At 43.6% G+C, this 25,658-nt stretch overlaps 2 protein-coding genes across 3 annotated transcripts in view; one reads left to right on the top strand and one right to left on the bottom strand.

Annotated features, from left to right (window-relative positions):
• The window catches only part of PRCP (prolylcarboxypeptidase), a 43,405-nt gene extending 30,988 nt beyond the window's left edge, over window positions 1-12,417 (bottom strand). For both annotated transcript variants that reach the window (XM_082775022.1, XM_082775021.1), the window contains exon 1: window positions 12,183-12,417. In XM_082775022.1, the coding sequence (XP_082631148.1) occupies window positions 12,183-12,320 (138 nt within the window). In that variant the 5' untranslated portion in view covers window positions 12,321-12,417. The remainder of the gene's footprint in view (window positions 1-12,182) is intronic.
• Window positions 12,418-12,868: 451 nt separating this feature from the next.
• Window positions 12,869-22,298, top strand: DDIAS (DNA damage induced apoptosis suppressor). Its single transcript, XM_082757717.1, is given in 7 exon segments — window positions 12,869-12,994; window positions 14,625-14,753; window positions 15,722-15,883; window positions 17,662-17,779; window positions 19,631-20,086; window positions 20,831-22,044; window positions 22,046-22,298. Coding segments are annotated over 6 exon segments (2,094 nt in total). The 5' UTR covers window positions 12,869-12,994; window positions 14,625-14,640; the 3' UTR covers window positions 22,077-22,298.
• Window positions 22,299-25,658: the final 3,360 nt, after the last annotated feature.

Here is a 25,658-nt window from a genome sequence, read left to right as displayed (position 1 = left end):
AGATGTATGAAGTCGGAACGAAGAAGCACATGAACCACTATGAAATTGTGAAATGGGAGGTTCAAGCACAAAGGGAAAGTTGTAGCTCAGGAACAGCAGATGGAGCTGTCGTGTAGTCAAAGCACTACAGGATCGCACATGAGAGCTGCCTGGTCTCATTCAGCAGGTGGTTTCTTCCCCCGCCTTTTTTTTTTTTTTTTTTAAAAAAAAAAAAAGGCAAGAACGTTAAAAAAGCTCCGTGTAAAGTGCACCTCTAACACACACTAACTCTGATCGCCCATTCAGATTTTATTAAGATGTTGAACCAGAAAAATTCTTTTCTACTCCTATGCCCAAAAGGAACAGGCATGACAAAAGCAATTTGACTTTCACAATCACACTCAATTGGACACAACAGACCATACCAGCAAAATAAAAGTTTAATATATGGGTACAATACCTTAATTGCTGGTTAACAGTAACATTAGTTATGGTACACCATCATACATGATTTTTTTTTTTTTATTAGTTTTCATTATTACGATTACTGCCAGCAGGTCAGCAGCAACTACAAGGCCCAGAGCAGCCAATTTGGCCCTGATTTGAGCAGGTCGCAGGGCCAATCCATGCTGCATTCAGAGCTCCGTTCCAAACTACTCCAGGATTTATCCAAAGCAGTTACACAGCCTAAAATTTTAAGCTTCTGTAAATGCTACCTGGCAGATTTGGTTAGAATTAAGAAAATAGCCTTTAGCAACAACACAACAGCAGCCTCTTACAAATGAAGCTATGATGTACACACAACACCATCTCTGTCACAGAATCAGATGTTGTGATCAAAGGAAAGACTAAAATAGAAAGAGGAGGAGGAGTGGAAGCAATAAGTTATAAGTTTAAGGCAAGGTTTTGTCACCTGAGGTAGGCAGGATGTGAAAACTTTGGAGAGCTACATCTCAGAGGCAAAGAAAGCAAAAGCAACATTTCAGTTCCACATACTGAAACAAGGTTGACAGGGGTTTTTGTAAGAAGTGGAATCTCCCTGTATTTCCCCCCACTTTGTCCTAGAGGCTGGTGAGAGCTTCAGACTGAAGCCTTGAGCCAGCAGCTTTCATTCTTCAGCACAGAGACTTTCTACAGTGCAGCTCAGGATGAAGAGCTCTCTCCGGACTGGCGTCTGCCTCTCTGCCTTCCGCTCCAAGCATGTGGCACAGTTTTGACCTTACCTTGTACATGCACCTGTCATGTGCTTATGTTGACCTCTCAAAGATGACTTACCTCCTTTATGTGATTTTTTTTGTCGTTGTTTTATTTTAGATGTACTTCCCAAAACAAGCTGCCCTGCTATACACATCTCCCTCAGGGAGGAGACAAAAAAGGCACAGCAGCTGTTTTTTATTGTACAGCTGTTTGTCTGCTTAATGCTCTCCTGGAAATATTCTGAACCCATGGTACCAAGTGAAGTACAAAGACAAAACAGGACACGTGGGCTAAAACCCACTTCCTTCTCAGCAGCACCTTAAGATCATTAAGGACTACAGGGACAGGACAGCACCACTAAGTTTTTTCCAAAAGGAGCTGATTCATAGGGTAGCATCTAACAAAACACATTTAATGTCATCCAGGGTGGTAAATCTAACTGATGGCTTTATGCTTTTGAGATTCTGGAAAGACTGAAAGCATCAAAGCCTTCATAGAGTCACACAATGTTTTGGGCTGGAAGGGACCTGAAAGCCCATCCATTTCCAACCCCCTGCCATGGGCAGGGATTCCTCCCACCAGACCAGGCTGCCCAAAGCCCCATCACCCTGGCCTTGAACACCTCCAGGGATGGGGCATCCACAGCTTCTCTGGGCAGCCTGTGCCAGGGCCTCACTGCCCTCTGAGTGAAGAATTTCCTCCTAACATTCAATCCTCATCTCCCTTCTTTTAGTTTAAAACCATTCCCCCTTGTCCTATCATTATCTGATTGAATAAAGAATTACTCTCCATCTTTTTTGTAAGATGCCTTTAAGTACTGAAAGGCTGCAATGAGGTCTCCCTGGAACCTTTGGCTCATGTTGATCAGTTCATCCACCAGAACCCCTAAGTCCTTCTCTGCAGGGCTGCTCTGAAAGGGTTCTTCTCCCAGTCTGTGCTTATGTCTGGGATTGCTGAACCCAGGTGCAGCACCCTGCATTTAGACTTGTTGAACCTTGTTAGATTCACATGGGCCCTGTCCAGGTCCCTTTGGATGGCATCCCTTCCTTCTGGCCTAACAACTGCACCACTCAGCTTGGCGTCACCTCATTTTAACATTGTTTCATAGCTTTTTCCCAAACTTGGTTATCCCATTTGAGATTGAGTCAGTTATTTTACTGGTGAAAAGCCAGAGGATTAAGAGGCATGCTCCACCCTCTAAGAGTTCATGGAGTTGTTTTGAGTGCTCATCCTGTCTGAATTATTTCCTGAGGACAGGAAGATGCAGGATGGTCTGAGGATATCCTCCTGCATGAACGGCAGCATGGGCACTAGCCTCCCTGGGATTTCACTGGTGTGTTTCTATTCAAGGCTTTACTCCTGGCAGGCTGTGGGGCTCCTGTCCAGTTCGCTGGCCCTATTAGCTTTGTTTCCTCTTCTAATCTTTGCTTCCTCCATCTGAGTTGAATGTTCACAAGGGCAGAGACTGCCTTGCCATCTTTGTACGGCATCATATTCAAAGACACCCCAAATTTTCCTACAAGTGCTGCTTGTATACATAGTCAAGCTCAAAAACCATGGCAGCACAAGAGTACCACCAGAAATATGTGCTCACACACTACTTACCTCCCTATAGCAGTGGAGACATGGGAGCAGAAATGGAACTTAAATAAAACATCACTTAAAAACTACATCTCCCTAACATTATTCCCATTGCTTTGCTTCCTCCTGTTGTGCGTTTTCTATGACAGCCTTTGAGGCTTCATCTCATTCACTGCTGGGCAGATTCTCTCAACTCCCAACAGGCTTATTGACTTAAAACTACTAGCTTTATTTCCTTATCTTTTTCACCTTAAATGCATGGAATGAGGTATTCAACAGCTGAGTTCTGCATTCCTTGCTCAGCAGACTGATACTGGTGCAAGGGACAGCTGAGACTGAAGACTAGCACCAGTCCATCAAAACACCTAATCGTTGGACGCTCAGTGGAAGAGCATGCAGATTGGAACTGCATCTTCTTGCATCAGGCTACATTGACCCTTTAATCTGAAAGTCCTAAAAATAAACAAAATTGCATTTCAGAGACAGAATCTTGATGCCATTGTAATCTTTTGTATTCCCCATAATTCAGAAGTCTCATAGCAATTCAGAGGTTTTGGTCCATGGCTTTAGTTTTATCTCATTTATCACACTTAACATGACACAGACATAACACACAAGCTTTCTGATTATTAATTCCAGCTTCCATTTTACTAGTGGTGGTCTAGAAAACCACTTTGTGATTTTTCCATTGCTACAGTTAGCTCTCAGTCCAAGAAACTCCTCAAAAGCAGATCCAGACTTAAGATCCTTGGATTGGAAGGATCTCCATTGTGATTATGTCCTTGTGAACACATTACCCTTTGACTGTAATCATGAGTTGTGTATTTTGCTGAAGCTTCCTTTACACTGCAGGAACTGTCTCATCTGCTCTAGGGAGGCTGCAACTGTTTAAGGAAGTCTGCTTTTGGCACTCATTTATCACTTCAGTGATTAAAAAGAAGTGACAAGCAGAGTCTCAGACAGGAACTGTACCCCCTGCCCTGTGTTGCACAGCTTGGACGAAGCACTTAGATGAAACAGACCAAAGAACATTTAAACAGCTACAGGATATGCTGTAGGGAAGTACCAGGTTACTCAGGTCAGCCCTCATTAGAAATAAACAGTTCCCAAACGCTACATGATGAGGGGTTATTTTTATGTTAGAAACCAGAGCAACCAAAGAGAACACAAACAAATTGGTTTTGACTTCCACAAACCATTAGTAGCATCTTACCATAACCCAAACTCCAGATGCCCCAATCACGTAAAGAAGAACACCACAGTCACGCTTAGGCTTGGACTATTTGGGTGAGAAATCCTCCAGTAGTGAGTCAGGACATAATTTGTTCCCGTTTCTGAGAGGTCCCAGGCCCCCCACAATTTTCTGCCCCAGACTCTACAATGGCAAAGCTCCAGCAGAAGGGAGAGGATGTGATGAGAACAGCTTGGTTCAGCTTTCCTGCTGAAGCCTTAACCAAGCTCTCAATTGCACCCACACCCCGCTCTTCTCAAAGCAGTGGGGGCTTGTGCTGCTGATAATCAGTCAGCTACGTGAATTTAAACAAGCTGGCGATAACACACTGATGCTTCCAGTTAAGGCACCAATATCCTGGAGAAATTCTTCCACAGGACAAGGGATGGAGCAAGGGGTAGGGAACAAACAGGTCAGGGCTATATTGCCCAAAGCATGTGATTTCATAGAGCACTATGATGCACAACACCAGCACAAATGAAGTTACTCTGGTGAAAGATCTCTCAGACCCATAACAGGCAAAGGTCTCTCATTTTTTTCCCCCCATCTGCCTGCCAGATGATTACAAATCCATCACAGTTGGAGGACTGACTGCAGAGGGAAAGAAGTTGTACAGAGCCTCTCAATACGTCCCCGATTAAGCAGTACATGACACTGGATATCCAGTTTTGCTGAGAACACCCGATACCTTGAATACAGATAATCATTTAAACAAAGCCTTCCAAAAATAAATTCAAGACTATTTTGATTTGGTCAAACTAGAACACCTCTACCCCTCCTCCAAGAGAGCTAGAACTTTAAAAAAAAAAAAAAAAACTATTTGGCAGTTTATAAAGTTCAACTCAAGCTACAACTGTTTTACCTCCCAGACTTGCAGAGCAGCAAAGTGCCGCTCAGTCACTACTGAGTATCTTGAGCAGGGAAGGAAGAAGCATTTTGGAAAACAAAGCACGAAAGCCACAGTTAGTCATACAGCCCTTGTGCAATACCAAAATGCCACAAGCAATTGCTCCTCCGGCAAGCTTGCAACACATCTGGACAGAAGAAATGCCTACCTGCTGGGCTCCGATACACTGGTAGAGGGGCTGATGGGGAGATAGCTGCAGTCAGGGAATTCACACCTTTGGCTCTCTGCAGGTCAATAGGTTTCCTATAAACTGCTCTACTTCCGAGCAGAAACACACGGGTCTGTTGTTCCAGCTGTTACAGAAGTGCTCCAGTAGCTGAGAAGGTCTACCAAGCAGATGAATACTTACCAAGTCTCTACACCAGTAGAATTAACTCCCACAATTGACCTGGACTGATGCTTTTCTCATGGCAAAGACATGTCTTTCCCTTCTAAACAGATGCCCCCAGATTTTAGCTGAAAAATATTTTTCTATTTCCACTTTTATTTCTCAAAAAGAGGCAAACATCTTTTTACAAACTACTCCATTAAGAGCAGACCCTGAACCAGAGACATTTGCAAAAAGCAACTTGCCATCAGCCTGTAGGACAGGAGCCTCTGCTTATGAGTTGAAGGAACTCTGCATTTTACCCCGGTAACTGTGACTTGAAGGATTGAAAACTGTACATTTGTAGGTGGTCAGCTATTTATCACCGTGCAGGGAAGAGTGGAGAAAAGCCAGCATTTCCAGAGCAGCACGTGGTTTTGAAGAGCTTTTGTTCAAAGACTCCATTTTCGGGTAGCCAGGCAGTAAGGAGAAGCAAGCTGCTGGTTTGAGGCATAAATCAAACGTTTTGTTAATGCTAGTTTTGCTTTCACCCACTTCCTTTAATTCAGCCTAGCCTCAGTCCAAGTCCAGCTGAAGTCAAAGAGTTCAATACCCACCACTTTCTGTTCCTGTTGTCTCGATGGGAAGTTCCTGCATGCAAACTACCATCTCAGCCTACCTCCTACCTTCTCAGTTCCTTTGTTGATGCTTTTAGAAAGTTTTTGTTGCATCACTTTGAAGAAGAAAAAGACAAAGACAAATTTACTCTTTAGAAGTGGAATAAATTAACCAGAAATGAAAGGAGATGCACCAAGTGAGTCCATATCAGCAGTCAGAGGTAGAAGCTACAGCAGTGTACCACAGCTCCCTGCGAACTCACACCCCATGCAGGCAGGCCCTTTGCTGGCCACCCTCCTCTCCTCTGAAGCTATCTCTTTGATCTTGCTCCACCATCACCTTTTCCAGGTGAGGTGATCTTCACCTAAACCACTCTCAGCCAGGCTGATGCAAGGATGAGCTTGTATTTAAGGTTTATACTGTGACCAAGTAACTGAATAAAGGAAACATCTGTTAAGTCACTCTGACAATAGAAACAACAGCCCAGAAGAGTGCATGTTTTTTTGCTCACTGTATGCATTTAGAGAGCTGTCACCACAGTGCAGCACCACTTAGAGTACCAATGCCACTTGGCAGTAGCACTGAGGACCAGCTTTGCCACGTATGTTAGGGCTGAACCAAGCCTAGGGGTCAGTGCCGAAAAATTTAAAGAAAGAAAATTAACTCCTTACTCCACAGGCAAGGAAGACTGTCTACAAACTGTTCTGAAAAGAAACAGCATTCCCATTCTTCCATGCAGGTTTAATTCTGACTTCAAGGGCCTACAAAACAAAAAAGTTAATCATTTTACAAGTGTATGGAAGATCACTGACTGCAGCCTGGTTTTCCCATTAATTTCTCACCAACGTTCACTGCCTTAGCTATAAAAACCTACGTATTCCAGAACATATGAAGTAAAGAAAGTTAAGGTGTTTCTTCAGTTTTTGAAGACTTAAAGAAATAATCTAATCTAGTGCCAGAAGTAATCTACTCTCTCACCTGTTTGGCATATGTTACAAATTATCTGTACTGTCTCTGACTATGCTTTTGGCTGTTTTGATGGCCTTGATCTCTTCAAAGTATCCATGCAGAACACATAAGCATTGAATTCTGCTTTGAACTTCATTTCCACCCCCCTCTCCCTCAAAAGCAAGAAACACAGCTGGCATCTCAGGCAATGGGTGCAAGTCAAAGTAACTTTAACAAAGCTAATAGAATTTCTTTCTGCTGCTTGCTACTTCAGCCAAGTGCCATTTTGTTTAGTCTTTAGTTCTTCGGATTTTATTTAATAAAAAGCCTTACGGAAGTATTTCAGCCTTTCTTACTGCAGCTTTTTAATGGTTAAAGCTAGAGATAAAAGTGCTTATTTTCAGAGAGAGCAGTGATTATTGATGCTTTTTGTAGCCTTCAGAATTAACTTCTCACTCAAAGGAAGAGACTGCAAGTTGTGAGGAAATTAAGTGTTTCCTGCTTAATTTGAGAAGCTGATGCCTGCATTGTGACCCACAGATAAGCAGTGCATAAAAATAAAAATGCACTGACGAGCTTTAACAAGTACTTCCCTGCTTTCCTGTCCACTGAATAAGAGCTATTGTTTTGCTTATAGAGCTGGTTTATAGCTTACAGCTGGTGTTTTAAATCACACTATGATATCACAGAGCAAGAGCTGCCAAGTACTCTTGAACTCCTTGATGAGTAAAACATATACGCCAAGTAATTCACCTCAAAGACAAACATCAGCATCACTTCTCTGACCACTAGACATAACTACTAATGGGTACCAAGGGGCCACGTAAAAAGCACTTTGTTTTTCCAGTCTGGCAACACAATGCAAGAGCACCTTCCACTTCTGGTGAAGGAAAAAACAAACCCTTCTTAACCATTCCTGCCACATGTTACTATTCTGAGACACCACCCTGAGTCACCATAAGCTGCCAAAAAATTTATTAACCACAATTAAAGCTGTTAAACCAGATTGAAATCAGCAGCTTTATAAGGAAATTTGAGGTCTAAAGTTAAAAATTACGCCATTAGCATTACAGCAACTTGTACAGCACCAGTGTATGTACATATGAATATACTTCGTGCCACTCATTTGCACACAATATTCAAAAAAAACTTTAAAAGACTGTATTAAACTGGATTAAAAGATAGCTTGTTCCTTAATTGTAAGCTTCCTTCTTGCGGATACAGCAGATGCAACATTCAATGCAAAACTGCACCTTTGGTTTGCATTCAATCAAGATAGCACTGTCAGAGAGGTGATCCAGTCTCTTGACCTCACTTCCCTTACACTGCTCATTCATACAGTTACCTGAAGGCCTTTTTTCTTTTTTTTGCTGTAGCACTGATATTCAGAGTAGAAAAATTCTAGGATTCACAGGTTTCCTCTACATTGATCCTTCCCATAAAACAGAAAGTACTGCATCAGTTCTTCTTCCTTCGCTGATAGGTGTTCTTTTGCCTGTTGCTGTCCTTCTCAACTTTTATTTTCTTACTTGAAAATTTGCATTCAAGTTTTCACACACTTTCTAAATTTGCTTCTGATTTTTGCACCTTCAGTCAAAGCTTTCATTTTCTATGCCTCAAAACTTCAGTCTGTAACACAAAATAGGGCATTAAAGAAACATGACAGAGCTAGAAGAGATCAAATTGCATTACTTCTCAAACTTTAGGAGCTTCCTTTTACATATACACAATGTGAAGCACGGATAAGTTTTAGAGCACAGAGACTTGCATATGAGTTTGCTAAGCTATGACATAGTGAGATGTGTATGACATCTACAAAGTGATTAAAAGCAACCAGAGCTCATCTTCTGGAAACGGCCACATCAGTAACGTGTTAGTTCCAAAGATAATCAGTTGAAGGACCAAGCTCAGTAACTCGCTGAACAAGAGTTTATTTGTACACGGTCACTGGTTCTTAGACCAATTCACAACTGTTTACAGAGTGAGTGACGTGCACACGAAGTGGGATTGTGCAGAAGAGCCCCACAACCACGTTAAGTCTTGCACAACCACCAATTATCATACAGAGTGAAGAGACATCACTGTTTTCTGAGGAGGCAGGCTATCACCGAGAAGCCTTTAACGCAGCTCTGCATTTAGAGCAACACAAACTTTTTGTTGTTGTTGTTTTCCCCCCAACACTAGTGATTGAAGACAGGAATGATGCAGATGCAAGACAAGGCTCCCTAAAGGTCAGAAAAAGCAGCCTGACTCCAGACACTCCCCACTGTGGGATTATTTCTACTTGGGTAAAGAGGAGACAGCCCTCAGGTGCCTCAAAGCCCTTTCTGTCAATTGTCATTGTGGTCACTGACACAGCTGCTTACAGAGGCCATTCAGAGCAGTCTTGTGCTTGCAGCTCCATACATCCTACACATCTCAGTGAAGGTCAGTTTTACATGGATTGATTTAACACACAAGCCTCAAGTCTGAGAGCAAGATACAAAAGCAGAAGCAAGCACGATCTTGTCTACAGAAGTCACACCAGGCGATCATGAGATCTAAAAAAGGGACTAACTCCCCCACAACAGGTATGGTTTGCTGGTATAAGGATGTGGGTGATGGCAGTTCCTCCTACAAGGGTTGTGTACCAGCCCATGGCAGCATCAGGTACCTTTAGATCAGGTAATGTCACTTACGCATTAGAGAAGTAGAGAGCTTAAAGGCAACCTTTACTTACTGAAGGGGAAAAGAGTCACACCCCCAAGCCAAAATAATATGGAACACTAAGGACAAACAGTTCAGTACATCTGACACGCAAGCTGAGGTCCCAGTCACACTGACATGGGCATCATGTGACTTATTTCTCCAGTTCTAGACTTTAGTCCTGCTGTCAGGGGTGTCAGGCACTTAAAGTGGCAAACAGAAGGAAGCTTAGCCTAAACTACTCTCAAGCTGAACTCTGACCCTGTTTCTCCCCCGTTTTTTCTGAAAGCAGACACATACCAGACTCATCACAGACTCAGACGTCAGTAAGTGCTGATGCTGACCCCTCAAGCAATGTTCTAGGTCTCCAGGCTTCCACGCCAAGCAGCTCTGCTTAGAGACTGTAACTCCACAAGGAAATTTCCAGCTTTTGCAATTCTGTTCTGTAATGTACAACGTTAATGAACTGTTCACTGTGCTTAAGAGATAACTTTCTAAGCAACGGGATTCATGCAAGCTATCTATCTAGATTATTCAAAATTGTCTTTCATGGAAGTATTGAATATTTAAAGACTATTCAAATAATTTTGCTTTTTAACAGAAGTGTGTTTCCTTTGTGACAGCATAATAGTTTGCCATATTGCAAAAACATTTTTATATTGTTATTTTTAATATAAAACAATAACAGAAAAGCTATAATCAAAACAGCAACTTTAACTATGAAAGAACAGAGGCTGATGATTCAAGCCCTAAGCAACTTTCATGTAAACAAACATAATCAGCCCTCAGAGGTGGCAAAGTATCACCACCCCTATTTAATACGGTAATCACAGTATTTATGTTCCACTACAGAATCATAATGTAATTACAAATTCCCAGACAGCTGTGCTCAGCACACGATTCATAAAGGCTGGAGAGCTGCCTGTTAGTTCTGCACACCATGCCACTGATAAACAAAAGTCTTACGCCTCTGTGTGATTAGACCTTTTATGCTAGCCCTACATCTTTCAGGTGACAGGCAACAACATCCAAATCTGATGATAGGAAAACACCCAAAAACCCAAAACGTGAATAGGCACACATCTCCCACCATGTACTGTGATATTTGTAAGCCTTTGGGCAGCAAAGGTGAGGATTTCAGAACCTGTCAGCAGGATCCAATTGCCACAGCAGGTACTCACAGCCAACAGGATTTGCTTGAGGTAATGGAAGAAGAAAAACAAGGATGAAGTTGAAGAGAATGAGATCTGGCATCACCTTTACAACAGTGCCACTGGGATTTCCCCTTCCCTCCTCTCAAAATTTATCTACCTCCCCAAATCCACAGATCCCAGGCACATGGCAGCTCCAAAAGGAGACAACTCCAAAATGGGATGAAGACAGAGGTGTGAACATGGTGACAGAGGGCGGATCAGGCCACAGGATGACTACCACTGATACGATGGCAGCAATGCATAACAGCCAGCGTGCTACAACTGGGTGTCACACAGCAAGATACACCACAGAGCTGATATCCTGGCCAACACCAACACGCACTGCAGAAGGCATCTGCAGTATGAGGTAAAGGGCTAGCAGGAAAGCTGGTGGAGGGACCCAAGCCTCCAATCACTCCCTGAGCAACTTGAAAGTGTTCATTAGGTGGAGATGTTCTCAACCCTCAGGAATTCCATAGATTTTACAGGCAAACCCCTGGAAGAAGACCACTCACAAGCAGAAACAGACCACAGCAGTATAATCTCAGTGCATGGATGCACGCTTAAATGCACCACACTCACCTCTCAACTCTAACAAGGAGAACTTTGACTCTAAAATTATCTTGTATCTAATTCAGGATGACCTTACGCAGCTTACCTGTTTTCTTCAACTCTGTTCTCTCTGAAAGCATACCCCTCCCATTTTCATCTTCCCATGAAGACTTCACCATCTCCAACACCGAGATGTTCAATCCCCACGCCACCACACAAGATGTGGTGCCTGTGCATTAAACATCTCCCTCCCACAGCTCTCCCATTTAGACCAAGGCATAAGACTCAGAACCAGGCTGCACGCTGCCTCCAGCCGGAGCCAGACAGTGCCAGAAATGTCTTCTCCTCTCACTACGCCTCCAGGCAAGAGGATCCATTACCTCCCCAGCAAAGTCTGGGATAGCGAAGGTCAAGATGCAAACCTTCCATGACACATCAGGAGAAACTGGTTACTGCTTTGGGAAAACTGAAGGGGAAAAAAAATGATTTTGAGGCTTCTGCAAGGGGACTGCACCAGTGCTTATCAAAATCATGGTCTGCACACATGCTATGGTTTTCACAAACACACTGAGAACTGTTAAAACCACCAGCAAAATAAAGCTAAGGTTAGTAACAGAAATCTGATTCCTATTTTAAAGAAACAAATAATCCAGGGGATGTATGCAGGTATCACTGGAGGTGCAGCTGACCAAGCCACAGCAAGGCAGGCACCTCGTGGCTGCAGCCAGCTGCTTCACCTACAGCAGGAGCACGGAAAAAGAGCCTTACCTGAGGAATTCAGCACCGCAGCACCCAGAAAGCTACGAAAACATGCTAATTAGCTAGGTTAGGCACCGAAGAGCAGCAAACACCCCTCGATCCCCATGGAAACGACCTGCCTGAGGACCCAGCCCTCTGCCAAGCCCCGCCAGGCTTTCCCTCAGCCAGCACAGCACCCGGGCAGGGAGAGAATGGATATTTTACTGCAAAACCCGCAGCTCCTACCTGCTGCGAGAGGTAACGCGTCAGGTAAGGGGCTGGAGACGGCGGCGGGGCACCCCGGCGGCGGCGGGGCGCCAGTAAGGCACTGAGCTGGCCGAGAAGAAGGAGAAACAGCAGGAGGGGGAGGAGGAGGCGCGGCATGGCGAGGCCTTGGGGTGCTGCCCGCTGCCCCGCCGCTTTATGGCGGCCCCACCGCCCCCTCCCCGGCCGGTGCCGGCAGGAGCCGGCGAAGGGGTGTGTCCACGCCTGCGCCCCGCGCGGGGCGCTCTGAGGGACGGTGCCGGAAGGGGAGGAGTTTCCGCTTCTGTGGGCGGGCGCTGAGGGGGTTGGACGGTTGCGATTGGTTGAGATGAATGCGGACGGCGCGCGCGCCCTCTCGCGGTTGGCCGGCCGCGGTGGCGGGCGTGAAGTGGGAGGGGCTCGGTGGCGCGTGAGGCCGGCACCCACGCATTTCATTGGGTGGAGCTGGGGGAGGTCTCACGCCGCGCTGCGTCGCCATTGGCTGAGCGCCTCCTCGTCCCCGCCCTTAGCAACGGCCCTTGGCAACCACCCGCACTTCCGCCTTCTTCTCAGGGGCCGCGCCAGGCCCTGAGGCGACGGGGACCGGGCCGAGGCCCCCGCGGCGGGGCGTAGGGGGCCTGGGGGGGGGGGGGCGCGGGGCGCGGGGCGCGGGGCGCGGGGCGCGGGGAGCCCCGCGGCTCCCTCCGGCCCTCGGTGTCCTCTGGGAGCTGGAGGCGGCGGCTGCGCTGGGGTAAAAGCAGCGGTGCGAGCCCTGGGAGCCGCCAGGGGGCGGCGGGCGCCCGTGGAAAGCGGCGGTGAGGAGCGGCGTGGGGGGGGGGAAGCAGGAGCTGGGGGTCCGGGCCCTGCCTCTGGGCTTAATGCCTTCGGTGGGGCCGCTGCGTTTGGTTTTGTGAGAAGCGAAGTCGTGTTTTTGCGGTAGAAAACTGACCGTCTGTGTGCAAAGGTGGTTGTGTGGTCACAACAAATAGAGGTGCTCAGTGGGTAAGTGGGCAATAGAAGGCCTCGCTGTTCCAAATGAGGTAGAAGCTAGAGGAAAACAGGGTTAGCAGCATGAGGACATTAAAAATAATGAAGATCACAAGTCCTCAAAACATAAGAAATAAGAAATGAAAATAGGGAAAAAGGAGAAATTAAAGGCTTAATTAAAAAAAAAAAAAAAAGTACATATATGTTATAGATCAGGTGTTGGGTAATAGGAAATAAAAGGTTATGATTTGTTTGCATAAAATATGCTCCTGATTGACAGGACACTTGCCATTGCAATCACGAATAAAATAGCTTCACAGAAGATCCTGTCTGAAGAGAATTATTGAGAGTTTTCTCACAGTTTGAAAGGCTAGAAAACATGTGTTTGGGCTGTGTTCGCTTCCGGCCTTCTGGTGGACGTTATTTATACCATAGAAAGCGTTACTGGGATTGAGCCCCTTGCTCTTAAGGGGTCTCTTAACATAACCCGTGGAAAAATACAAATTTTTCTATGCTTTAATTCTGAATTTTCAGCAGAATACTTAAAATATTTGCTGTACTTTCAGGAATCTCTTTAGTTCTTTCAATAAAAAGTTCAGATAGGTCACAGTATGCTTTGTTTATATAGTTCTGAGTTGAAAAGCAATTGAAATGTGGAGCACCTGCTGATTGCTCTAAGTCCACCTTTGGGGGTGCTTCTATTACTTCTTTTTATTACTTCTTTTTTCAGTGTTGCTGTGTTTTATTCATACTGTGTGGTGGTGTCTTGTACTGTAAGTAAAACAAAAGAGTTCTGTTTAAGCACAAATTGAAGGTGGGCACCACTTAATCAGTCAAATGAGTTCCTGCTAATTTACGTTCTGAAGCGAAATGTTTCATTTTGGTTGACCCTCCAGTAAAGCTTTTGCCTTTTATTGCATTTTATTTTTTTTTCTCCAGGCCTTTCTGGCATAGGGAATATTTGGTTATCTGATTTTTTTTTTCCTCTGAACTACTCAGAATAATGACTTCAGTCACTCACGTTTTTCTAGTACATGTGTTACAGTTGTTTTTACCAGAATGCTGAGAACAGTGCCCCTAAGGGCCAAGGAATTGGCCAAGACTTGAACTATTTTGTAGCAAAGTATGAACACAATGTCAGTGTTGATTATAAAACGACTTTTAACTTACAAAAGCCATATTCAAGTCTCCTTTATCTCCTTAGCCCTCGACTTCCCTGAGGGAGTTATGGGGTGAAGAAGTGGAATTCACTTCCTATTCTGGGTTTGCTCTGCAGTATACATTGAAAGGAGATTTATAAATAACTATTACTGCAATAAATATGCTTTTTCAAAGAAGGATTTATAAAGCCTTGTTTACATCAGCTGTAGAGAACATTTTGGTAGCTAACATTGGAACTCTCTGATTAACGTTTCATAAAACTAGAAGTCATTAAACATTTTGACTTGGTTGTTTCAGATGATTCTGTGAGCACATGAACAAAGCGAGAGGACTCCTGGCTGCCTCTGTAATTTCTGTCCAGAACTCCTGCTTCATTTATCCAGCTTGTCAGAGCTGCTTTTCTAGGCTGGTGCTAAACCCCAAGAGGTACGTGCTGTAAGCTGTTCCATCCCACTGGCTGTTTGCTGTCAGAGGCCTTGCAGGTCTCTGAGAGCTGAGCACAAAGTTACCACTAACTAATCAGAGAAATAAATGATAACTAACAAATACCTGAAATTAACACCATTTGGATTTCTTTAAAGTCCTGTAGCAGTTTGGAGATCATTAAGAATCAAGAGTTATATTGTACCACATGAAGTCAAAGGACAGTTCAGGAGAATGCAGATGTGTGTTAATATCTTCCACCTGCGTCCATTGCACTTTGATTCTTCGGTGCTGTTCTGAAGTTAGAATGCATTAGTTAAAAGCCCCTGCAAATTAAACCATATATTTTCTTTATTTCTTCTTATTCTGTGTGTTCAATGCATGATGTAATTCAGTATGATTCTTCCACTTGCTGTGTGTCCAGGTAGATATGAGCTTTCCTTTTTTTTCCTCCCACTGTTAATGTTAAACAGATGACACATAAAAGAACAACAAATCTATGAGTATCAGCACAGAATGGAAGGAGCTGGCTTTGCAAAGGAAGGATATCTGTTGCTTCACATGCTGAAGTCAAAGATACAACAGTGCTGTTCCCTGATGATTTTTTTAATCTAGGTTTTATACTAAGCTTCAGAAAGAAAAATCCCAGAAGACAGCAAAACGCAAACAGACAGAGGTGCCAAGGAGTTCAGAATCCCCCAAAGGTCATTCAAAGCCCGCTGTGTCTCTCCAGCTTGACAACAGACTAGCATTTAATCAATCTACCAAAGAAGCCAGATTGATACAGGCCCCTTGCTGAGCTTATGTTAATATTCATGCCTCAGGGGGTAAAGACCAAGAAATAATCTTATAATTTGCAATGGAATATTAAATGCATTATTCTAGTGGCATTTAAACTGCAGATAAGTTCTTAGCTCCGCAGTGAAGTTCACGTGTTCAATTTGGTTTTTATTATTTTCCTGTCTTGTCAGGTTTAACTGTCCAAAGTGTGGCTGCACAGGTGAAGCTAAAGATGCAGGGTACAGATATAGATTGTCCCTGAAGATTGCTGACACAAATGATTTGTTTGACATTACTGTGTTTGGAAGTTGCTTAGATCCATTCTTTGGTGTCACTGCGGGAAATCTGCAAAGGTAAGGAATGCGTTGCTTCTGCCTATATAACTAATGCTTTTTTGTCAACCTCAAAAAAAAAAATGAGATGAGCTTGGATTGTGGGGAGACAAATGGGGAAAAAAGCTGTTAAAACACTCCCTTCAAGCTTTTCCCTGGTACCCGTAACTTTGAGAAAATGGTTGAGTTTGGTTTCCTGCTGAAATATTGAAATTTTGATATGTATTACTTTTATGTAAGAAATCTCTGCTTTTCTGCTGAAGATATATTAGAGCAAGTCTGGAGGAGGCCACAAGGATGATCAGAGGGCTGGAGCACCTCTCCTGTGAAGACAGGCTGAGGGGGTTGGGGTTGTTCAGCCTGGAGAAGAGAAGGCTCAGGGAAGACCTCACAGCAGCCTGCCAGTACCTAAAGAGGGCTACAGGAAAGCTGAGGAGGGACTCTGTCAGGGGGTGCAGTGATAGGACAAGGGGGAATGGTTTAAAATTACAAGAGGGTAGGTTTAGATTAGATATAAGGAGGAAATTCTTCACTCAGAGGGTGGTGAGGCCCTGGCACAGGTTGCCCAGAGAAGCTGTGGATGCCCCATCCCTGGAGGTGTTCAAGGCCAGGCTGGATGGGGCTTTGGGCAGCCTGGCCTGGTGGGAGTTGTCCCTGCCCATGGCAGAGGGTTGGGACTTGGTGGGTTTTAAGGTCCCTTCCAACCCAAAGCATTCTGTGATTTCTGTGATTTCCGTTACTAAGATGCTGCCAAGTGAGTTTCACCATTTAGTTGGGCCCTTGGGTGGATCCTTCCACCTAAATTTGAGATGATGTAATTTTCTTCATCTAATGGCAAATTACGAAGTAAGTTGACTTTTTCAGAAATGTAAACATATTTTCAAATCTTGTGGCAAAATTAAGTCTTAAGGTAAAAAGAGCCTGTCAGGTTTGTGGGGCTGTTCATTTGTTTTTGGTGTTCGGATTGGGGTTTTTGGTTGTTTTTTTTTGGTTAGTGTGTTTTTCTTGTCACAATTTTTTTTGGTTTGGTGTTGAAAGGGATGGATTTTTGGTTGTGTTGTTGTTGTATTTTGTTGTTCTTATTGTTAGGATTAAGAAAGAAGTGTGCCTCTTACAGCTTTTTTTTTAATGGGACCAGATTTTCCTTTAGCATTGAGGGATTTCTAAGAAAGGCTGTTAATCATTAGAGCCTGACCACCCACATTAAAAGCTTCAGACTTTCTGATACGTCAAATTGCAATGATAAGATACTTAGATATGTTCCCTTTTTCTTTCTCTCTGTTTTTATTTTCCACTGATTCGTGTTATCATCGGGTCAAAGATAACTCTTTCTAAATCCCATATTAACAGCATTAAAAATACTCTTATGGGAGTCATTCTCCACTAGACCGCTGTACTACTGTGAACTGTGAAAAGCAAAACTAATTGCATGGCTTGATATGGATGCTGCCATTGCTGTAAAGATGCAGGCAGAAAGGATGTGTAAGTAACAGCAGCATACATGGCAGCATTATAATATGTAAATCATGGTGCTGATCCAAAAACTGGAGCCACGTAAGGAATACCCAAATGTTGTATGCATATTAAACCTATATGAAGTATTGTTTAGTTTTATTTCACTGTAACAAATTAAGTGAACTAAACAATTAATTTTAGAGGTTCACGATTTCCTGTGTTCTGTCTGTTTAGTTTAAGCTACCACAGTATCTTCTCTTTAGTCTGTTCTACCTACACTACAGCTGAACAGCTGTGTAAATCTTACTGCATCGATGCATTATTTCTGTATGTTTTTACTCCAGGTGTATTGAAGACTTTAATCAGCTGTCAGGAGAAACAAACAGAGATGCATCTCCAAGAGTGTTAGTTGAAGCAGTTGAAGCCTGTTTCATTGGAAAAAGATTTATATTTGGAGTGAAGGTAATTTTTAATCCATATTACACTCTTATAATGAGTTTTTTCATTAAGTTGTAGCCAGCTGGGGGTATAAACTTATCAAGACATTTTTTTCAGAATGTCAGTATCCTGAGGAGAAAATTTGGGGCTAGAATATGGGAATGATTCTGCTCCTCTTCCTCAAATTCTTCTGTTATTTTAAATGAGTCACATTCAAAAGCCATCTTGAATGGCAGTAGTCAGCTTGACAGCTCGTCAGGGCTGCTTTTCAGAGAGGCTGAGCAATGCCAGCTCCTGTGTGTGTCAGTAACAGCTTGGAATCTGTATTTAAAAAAAAAAAAAAAAGCATATACAGTTCAAGCATGAAACAGACTGCCTTTGCAAGCCTTGCCTTACCTTTCCCATGCTGCATAGTCTTCTGGTTTCTGAAATGTAGGGAGATGCACACATCCCCTTGCAACATTTTGACATTTCTGGATTTAAGAGTGTTTAAAAACGCTGATAAAGTACAGCTGCTGAACATACGCATCTGTGCTTTGCCTGTGTGCTTAACAGACTCTGAAATATTAGCTGTTTGTAATATTTCCATGCGAACTGTCTTTTAAGTTCTCTTAAAATGCTGCTTTTGAGGGTCATTCATATTTTGAAGTCTGCTGATGAAATCTTACCTGGCTCAGGTGTTTTTCCTCACCCACAAAACTTGTATCTGAGCCAAGATTTTCTTCATGTTGTGTCTTAAGCAATGGAAATTGGAGAACCTTGTGGATTAACTTTATTGAGCTAGAACCATTCACCAGCTCTCTAGGTTTAATACCTTTACAAATATGAGTAATCCTTTTGTATATCAACAGCCTTGTTGCTGCTTTTGCACACACAATGCCTGAACACGTATGCAAAGACCATTTGCTCAGCCTGTAGCTACAGACATTTCTATATCATTTTGTTCAGCTTTGCCTACAGTTGCACTCTCCCAGACATAATTCAAAATCAACACAATATACTTTTAAAAAATACAGAGAGGGATGTATAAACATACATATGTATTTTAAGACTTACATAGAAAGTCATTGTGCTTGGCTAACAGTCTTTGATTTCAATCTTTGCACCGTGCATGGATTCAGGGAATAGAAGGGTGGATGAATCTGAAGACAACTATATTTGCTTTTGTCCTCTTTGGTATTGTCAGACCTTCAGGGGGAGATAAAAGAAGGTTTATCCACTTCTCAAAACATTAGATACTCCCTCTGCTTTTAATATCATTTTCTACCCGCTGTTTCTTTGGAGAGTGGAGCAGGTGTTACAAGGAATTGCTGCTGAAACTCCTTTGAAATACTGCTCTCTAAATGTATCTGAGAAGATAACGGTTGTAAATTACTCCATGAAATGGAAATATTGCATAGAAAATAACATGCTGGCTTTGGTAGCTGAGCTGCCAAGTCAGGTAGCTGGTACCAGAGTGCTTCGCTTCAAGTATTACCCAGTGCCTCCTAGACAAAAGAAAAGCACTGGCATCAGGCAGCTCGCCAGTTGCACAGAACTGTACTGGAGGAAGCTGTGGAGCACCCAGTGCCCTAATGGGAGGAAGAAAATTTCTGTGAAGTTCTTGCTTAGAATTCTTGGTTGTTTTTCCAGCTCCAAAACTCTGCATAATTGCAGCAAGCAAAGTGCCTCTCACTGTGATGCCCTTTATAGCCCTTGCCAGTTCTTATTTCCCAGGGAGTGCTACTTTGTGTGACAGACTGTTTTGTCTTCTCTTTGCTGCAGATTCTGACCTAAAAGGGATACCTAAATTTAAGCCTGACTTAAACGGCATGCCTTAATTATTTTTTTGTCTTAAACCAAAGCATTATACTAATTTTTCCTTTCCCCCCTCAGGGTTGTGCAAGTGAGGATGGAGGGTGTTCTTTTGCCAGCAGCATCTTGCAAAACTGTTCCAGAATTAACAGAGGTACAAAAACCCTTACAGCTTGCCAGATCTTCCTGCCAAATGCTGCTGTTACTGGCTTTACTGTTATCACCTACTTCCATCGGCTCCTGCAGTCCAGGAAATTCAGGAACCATAATAACAGCTCACACTTACCTGATTCATTGTCACCTCCAATAGATGAACCTGTCAGCGAGCTCAGCAGCTTGTCTAGCTGGAACAGAAACTCCTGTTTTGTTCAGTCTAGTGGCGGAGAAAGTTTTTTAGGGTGCTGGCAGCAGTCCTTCAGCCTGACTTCATCTGTTGCTTGGGTAACAACGGAAGACTTTCCCACTCTGAAAGTGGGAAAGCTGGTGAGTGAACAGCATGAAGAAGAGGGGAGGCCTGTCTCTGCAGAATCATGCAGTGTAAGCCTTAACAATCAAACTCTTTGGGAGTCACAGTGTTGCAGCTCTTCAGTGAGGGAAGAGAATAAAGAGGAGGAGGATGAATTAAATTCACAGCCTAGTCAGACTGACAGAATCTCTGCGACTGATAAATTAGAGAGAATTTCCTTCTCAGAGTCTAAGTGTTCACCCCCAAACCATTCCAGGTTGTTAAAAAATCCCTCAGAGTTTGGAGTAAAAAGCATTTACCCAAATACTAGTATTGGAAATGATTCTTACAAAGAAAAATCCCCAAACTCCCTTTTTTACAACAGACATACCTCAACTTCTAATTGTGTAAATGTTGTAACTAGAGTGTCTCAGACAGACTCTGTGCTTTGGGAAGAGCTCCCGTTCTCAGAAAGTCTGAATGAATTTTTAGCCAGAATAGAAGGTGAGAGTTTTGTAACGGCACCCAGTCTTGATGCAGGCCAACGTACCGCCCTTGAAAGCAGCAAGTTGAGTGTAGGTCTTAACAAATCATGTCCCAGGCAAGCCCCAGGAGTTGGTGGTTTACCTGAAGGGAGCATATCTGGGAGGTTCTTGCCACCAGCAGAGAAAGATAGTTGGGAGAGTATATCATTTGCTTGGCAGCAGTCAAATCCAAATCCTGTGAGTGATGAGGTGTCACAACGTGAGTCTTTCTGTAGCATTTCATCTTCAGCTGACAAGGAATGGGGAGCATCTTGTGTTATACCTAACCCTCGTCTACTTACTCCATCACAGTCCTTACTGGTTACATCAGAGTATTCTGCTTCCAGAAGAAACAGACAGCCCAAAGAAGCAGATACTGAAGTTTCAAAGTCAGCTTGTTCTTTTATCAGTCTGCAGCGTGCTGCTGAACGTGAAGAAAGCTTCTGTTTACAAAGGAGCAAGAGGGCTACCTGTGTGCAGTCTGTGCGTGATAGCTGTTTAGCTGGTAGTGGAAGTAAAGAAAATTCTTCTTATGAAGCAAACCAACGAAAAGGTCTTACATGCACAGGAACATGGGACTCTGATCCAGCAACTCCCAACAACACAAGGAGGATGTATGAAAGAGAATTAAAAACATCGACAGAACTGCAAGAAAATGCTTTCAAAAGTATAAATAAGAGAGAGGTGATACAGAACAGTAGCTGCCCTGAAGGCAGCTACAATGCTTCTGCTGATCTCTTTGATACAAGTGAGGTAGCAAAAACTGTAGAGTTCTTAAATAAGTCATCTAACTCTTTGATACAGGAAGGTAGGTTGACAGGAAAGGTCACAACTCCTGAACTGGGGCTTTTTCCTTTGGATGTTCCCTGTAACAGTTTAAAACAGACCCCTTCCCTACATAGGTCCCCTCTTGCTTTTCGTAAGCACAGTACACCAGTAGCGTACTCCTTTTATGATTCAGAATGCAATTCTGTTAGTGCTCAAGACTTTGTTCCTTATTCTGAGTCAACTCCTGTGGCAAAACCTGTCCAAAAACTGTGGCCTTTGGGGGAACAAAGCTCTCTTGTCACTATATTCACCCCTAAAAATCCTGCTAAAGTCCATTCCAAAAGCAAGCGATCAAGGTCTTCCTTTCAAAACACTCTGTTACAGCAGCTTACTGGCAGGTTAGTGAAACGTCAGAAGCTGTGTAATGGGGAAGAAAAAGAAAGTAATAGCTCTGTTTCACAGCTGTTCCAAAACAGCCAGTTGCCTGCCGACTTTGAAGAGTGGATCCCAATTTCTGGAAGCAAAGAGAACAGTGGAAAAGATGCATGCTTCAGAAGTGAGGGGTTAAACTCTGAGAATACGGCCGGGATTATAGCAACTCCTGTGTCTGCAGGTACCACCAAGGCCTTGTTTTTAAATGATTCAATCCTGGAAACTTGTTCCTCTTCAGAAGGAAAGAATCACCTCTCACGTGCAAATTATTCAGGGGTTATATTGGAAGGGGCAACAGGCTGGTCTCCTGAGTTGTTCTTCCAAGCAGAGCCCCTTTTTCTGTAAGCCAAAACAGTAAAAAATGATTTTATGCTGTGTTATTTTAAATTATTTTTAAGATTTTTTTTTTAGAATGACTCATATAAAGAAAAGAGATGTTTAAAAACCATTTTTATACACTTTTAGGCATATGTCTTCCTAAGATTATTTGCAGAACTTTGTACCATAGAGATGGGGAAAAGAGAATTCTGCTGTTAGTTTATTTTACTGTAAATTAAAACATGCAATAAACACTTATGTAAATGTGTGAGCGTTTAATAATCTCACTTTTACACATACAAATAGGTGAAGTATTCTCTGGTTCCCTATTGTCTCTTCCTCACTAGAAGAGCCCCTGAGTCCATGTCCCTTCCAGGTTCTTACTGGATGACTCTGGGGATCGATCTGAGATCGAACACACAGCTTCTGCAGTCGAGCAGGATATTGGTGAGCTGTGCCCCAAGAGCACAGGCATGCTGAGACTGCAGCATTCCTGCAGGCTGTGTGGAGACAACAGTTTCTCATGGCTACACAGTGAGTCTGCATAGGTAAATAGGCTACAAAAAAGTTCTTCCATAGCTGTTGGTGGTGGTTTTCTTCCTGTTGTTGTCCATGTCCCTCTTTGTTCTTTCCCCCCACCTTACAGTTCAGGAAATTGTGGCACAGGTTCTGATTTGTCCAGTATTAGCCTGAAGCCTAGTTCTGGATATAACTGAAAGACCCTAGGCAGCAAACCATTTTTTTTTCTCCTTGCTGTCCAAGATACTCGAGCACAGCCCAGAATTTCTTCCTGGTGTTTGAGGCTGCTGGAACAGTAGGTGGCAGTGCAAGAGGCTGGGCTCGGTACGGTCTTTCAGGCCAAAGCCCAGATCTCTGTAGTCCCTGGGTCCTAAACATAAATGGAAGAAAAGAAACATCCAATTGATGAAAATGATGAATATGATGGGGAAAAGAAAAAAAAAAAAAAAAAAAAAAAAAAAAAAACAGAATTAAAGGTAGTTAGATGAGATGACTAAAATAATGATGAATGTTGTACCTGTGGGTAGAGTCACTTGTTAAGTGCTATGCCAGTGACGTCAACCACACAAACCACCGTGGCAGAGTGCAGCAGTGACGTGCTCTGACACACAGACCCCTGCGCAGGACTTTCTGACCCATCTGAAGGGGCATGCCAGTACCAGAAGAGGACAGATAGTTGTCATATGCTGGTGGTGAGTTGCCCAGCTGAGCTGCAGGCCTGCACTTTGCAGCAAGTCAGAGCCCCAGAACTGCTCTGTGGTTGCTCCAGGACAGTGCAGGGCTGTAGGGTGAGCCATCCTAGGTCTGTGTGTGCCTGCGTTTACTGATGTTCAAATAAAATCCTATACAATGAGTCTGTTAAGGGGAAGTGAAAAGGGAGTAAGAAATGCAGCCTACTTGGAGATGGTAAATCTGAATTTATGTCTTCTGTGGAAGAAATAAAGGGAAAGACAGCATTACCCACATTGACATCACTGAGTACAGGAAGGATCTGTTGAAGGGTTTTTAAGAGATTGGTGCCCTAACCAATAAAGCACATGATTAATTAAAACTACAGTCTCCTACATAAGATGAGACTGGTGCCACTGGCTCTTAAAGCACTCCCTTGAGATGAGCTGGACAAACACCCAGCTGGACAAAAACCCTACCGTGGGGGTTTGATCTGATCTGAATGATATGCCAGACCTGATGCATCTAGCACTAAAACACTGCCAGAACTTCTACGTTGTATACCTGACCATGCCTTGACATGAATGAAGTGTTTCATCCAAAGTAAGTGCTTTTTACATGATGCAATTATGTGTGTGTGTGGGGGGGGGGGGGGGAATAATAAAAAAAAAAAAAAAACTAAAACACAGCATATTTAACACTGAAGGTAATTAACAGAACACCTGAAAAAACACCAAGTTTGTGGTTGATTCCCTAACCTTAGAAAGACATAAAGGGAGATTAGATTTTAAATTAGATGGGACTGTCTGTAAGATAGCATTGACATTCACACAGGGCAGTCAGAGCCCTCTGTTTTATGCAAGAGGACTGCACCAGTAAGACCAAAAAGTACTGGTGTGTGGCAGGTGCCAGTCAGTGAGCTGGCATCTGGGCAGAGTGCCCCAGGTGCTCTAAAGGAAGGCTTTGTACACCAGAGGATGGAGGCAGGCAGCAAGTTGTGTTGTTTTCACTCTTGCAGTCTGTGGGGCTTGCATTTCTCCCCCTGTGCAGGTTGTTCCCTTTTTGTCAGGAGCCTTTGTGCTCCTGCAGTGTTTCCAGCCCCATCTGCATGTAGCAAAGCCTGGCTCAAGCTTCCTTCTGTAGCGTAACCTTGCTGCTACACCTTCCATTTTAATCTATTCTGTTCTGTTCTACTTATCAAGGAGAAGGTTGCACATCCCAGAGGTTGTGTGGTTCTTGCAAGGAGGAGCAGCCCCTCCAGCCCAGGGAGCAGCACATATGTCCCTGCAGTGCCAGGCTGGGCCAGTCGCACATCCTGCACACGCAGACTTTCTCCGCACCCCAGCTCATCTCTTACTCTCCCCAGGAGGAAGCTGGCCAGGCTTTTCCAGCCATCATCCCCACAGGGAGCACACTCCAGCCCTCACCTCGTTCAGTAAATGCTCGTTTCCCAAACTGTCTGAGCTTCAAGGATGTTTTTTTCCCCCTCCCTTTGCCCAGTTCCTGCTTAGAAGCACGCAGGGACCTTTCCCTCTGCAAATACCTTTTCCTGTTTTAGTGCTGACTCAGAGTGCCAGCTTCCTGGGGAAACGCAGAACAGATGGTCCAGCCCTCATGGCAGACATTTACCGAGGAAAGACTTTCAAGGTCGGTGGAAGAGGCAATAAAAGACACACGGTGTCTTCAAGCTTCACAGCTCATTTCTCACCGTAAGTGTTAGCAGAAGGGAGGAAATCTGATCTCCAGGATGTCAGAGCACAAACTTTATATATGGACCAAAAGGCTTAAAATGGGAGATCTCCTGTTTGGATCCCAACCCCAGAGAAAGGCAGATCATTAGGGAAGTCCAGCAGAAGAAGCTGTCTGCTGTGGGCATGAAGAGCATCTTGAATGCTGAAGAGAACTAGAATAAAAAAAAAAAAAAAAAAAAAAAAAAGACAGTAGGGCAAAGAATATGAACCAACTCAAGCATCATCCAAACATCACCTTCATCCACACAGCCCCAGCATCCTGCTAGGACAAGAGTTTAACCAGCTACAGGTTTCAATACCCTGGAGTGAGGATGCTCCAGGATGCTCCCTCTGCCAAATACCACCCTCTGCTGACTGCAATTTGCATTTCTTTGGCATTTCCAACATGGCTATGAAGTCTCTGGTTGTGATTTTTTTTTCTTTTGCTCTAGTGCAAATGGACAGTGCTCCCATGGACAACAGCTCTGCCTCTGCTCTTGCTACGCTGAACCCAAGCAGAAAGTCCTCAGCAGCCATCCAGCTCTAAGTCCGAATTAAATCACATCCTCCTAAAGGAATCAGTTTGTCTGATGTTAAAGGCAACTTTGCTTTGCAGATCAAATTGAAACAAAACTCAAACCTCACAATAAAGCAAATCAGACGCTTTAAACGCCAGCTGGAAAGGATTAAACATTTATTTACAT

The sequence above is a fragment of the Aythya marila genome (assembly GCF_965140915.1).
Source record: "Aythya marila genome assembly, chromosome: 1".
NCBI classification, from domain to species: domain Eukaryota; kingdom Metazoa; phylum Chordata; class Aves; order Anseriformes; family Anatidae; genus Aythya; species Aythya marila.
Note: the sequence above shows the minus strand (reverse complement) of the source record. Positions and strands in the feature narration are given on the sequence as shown.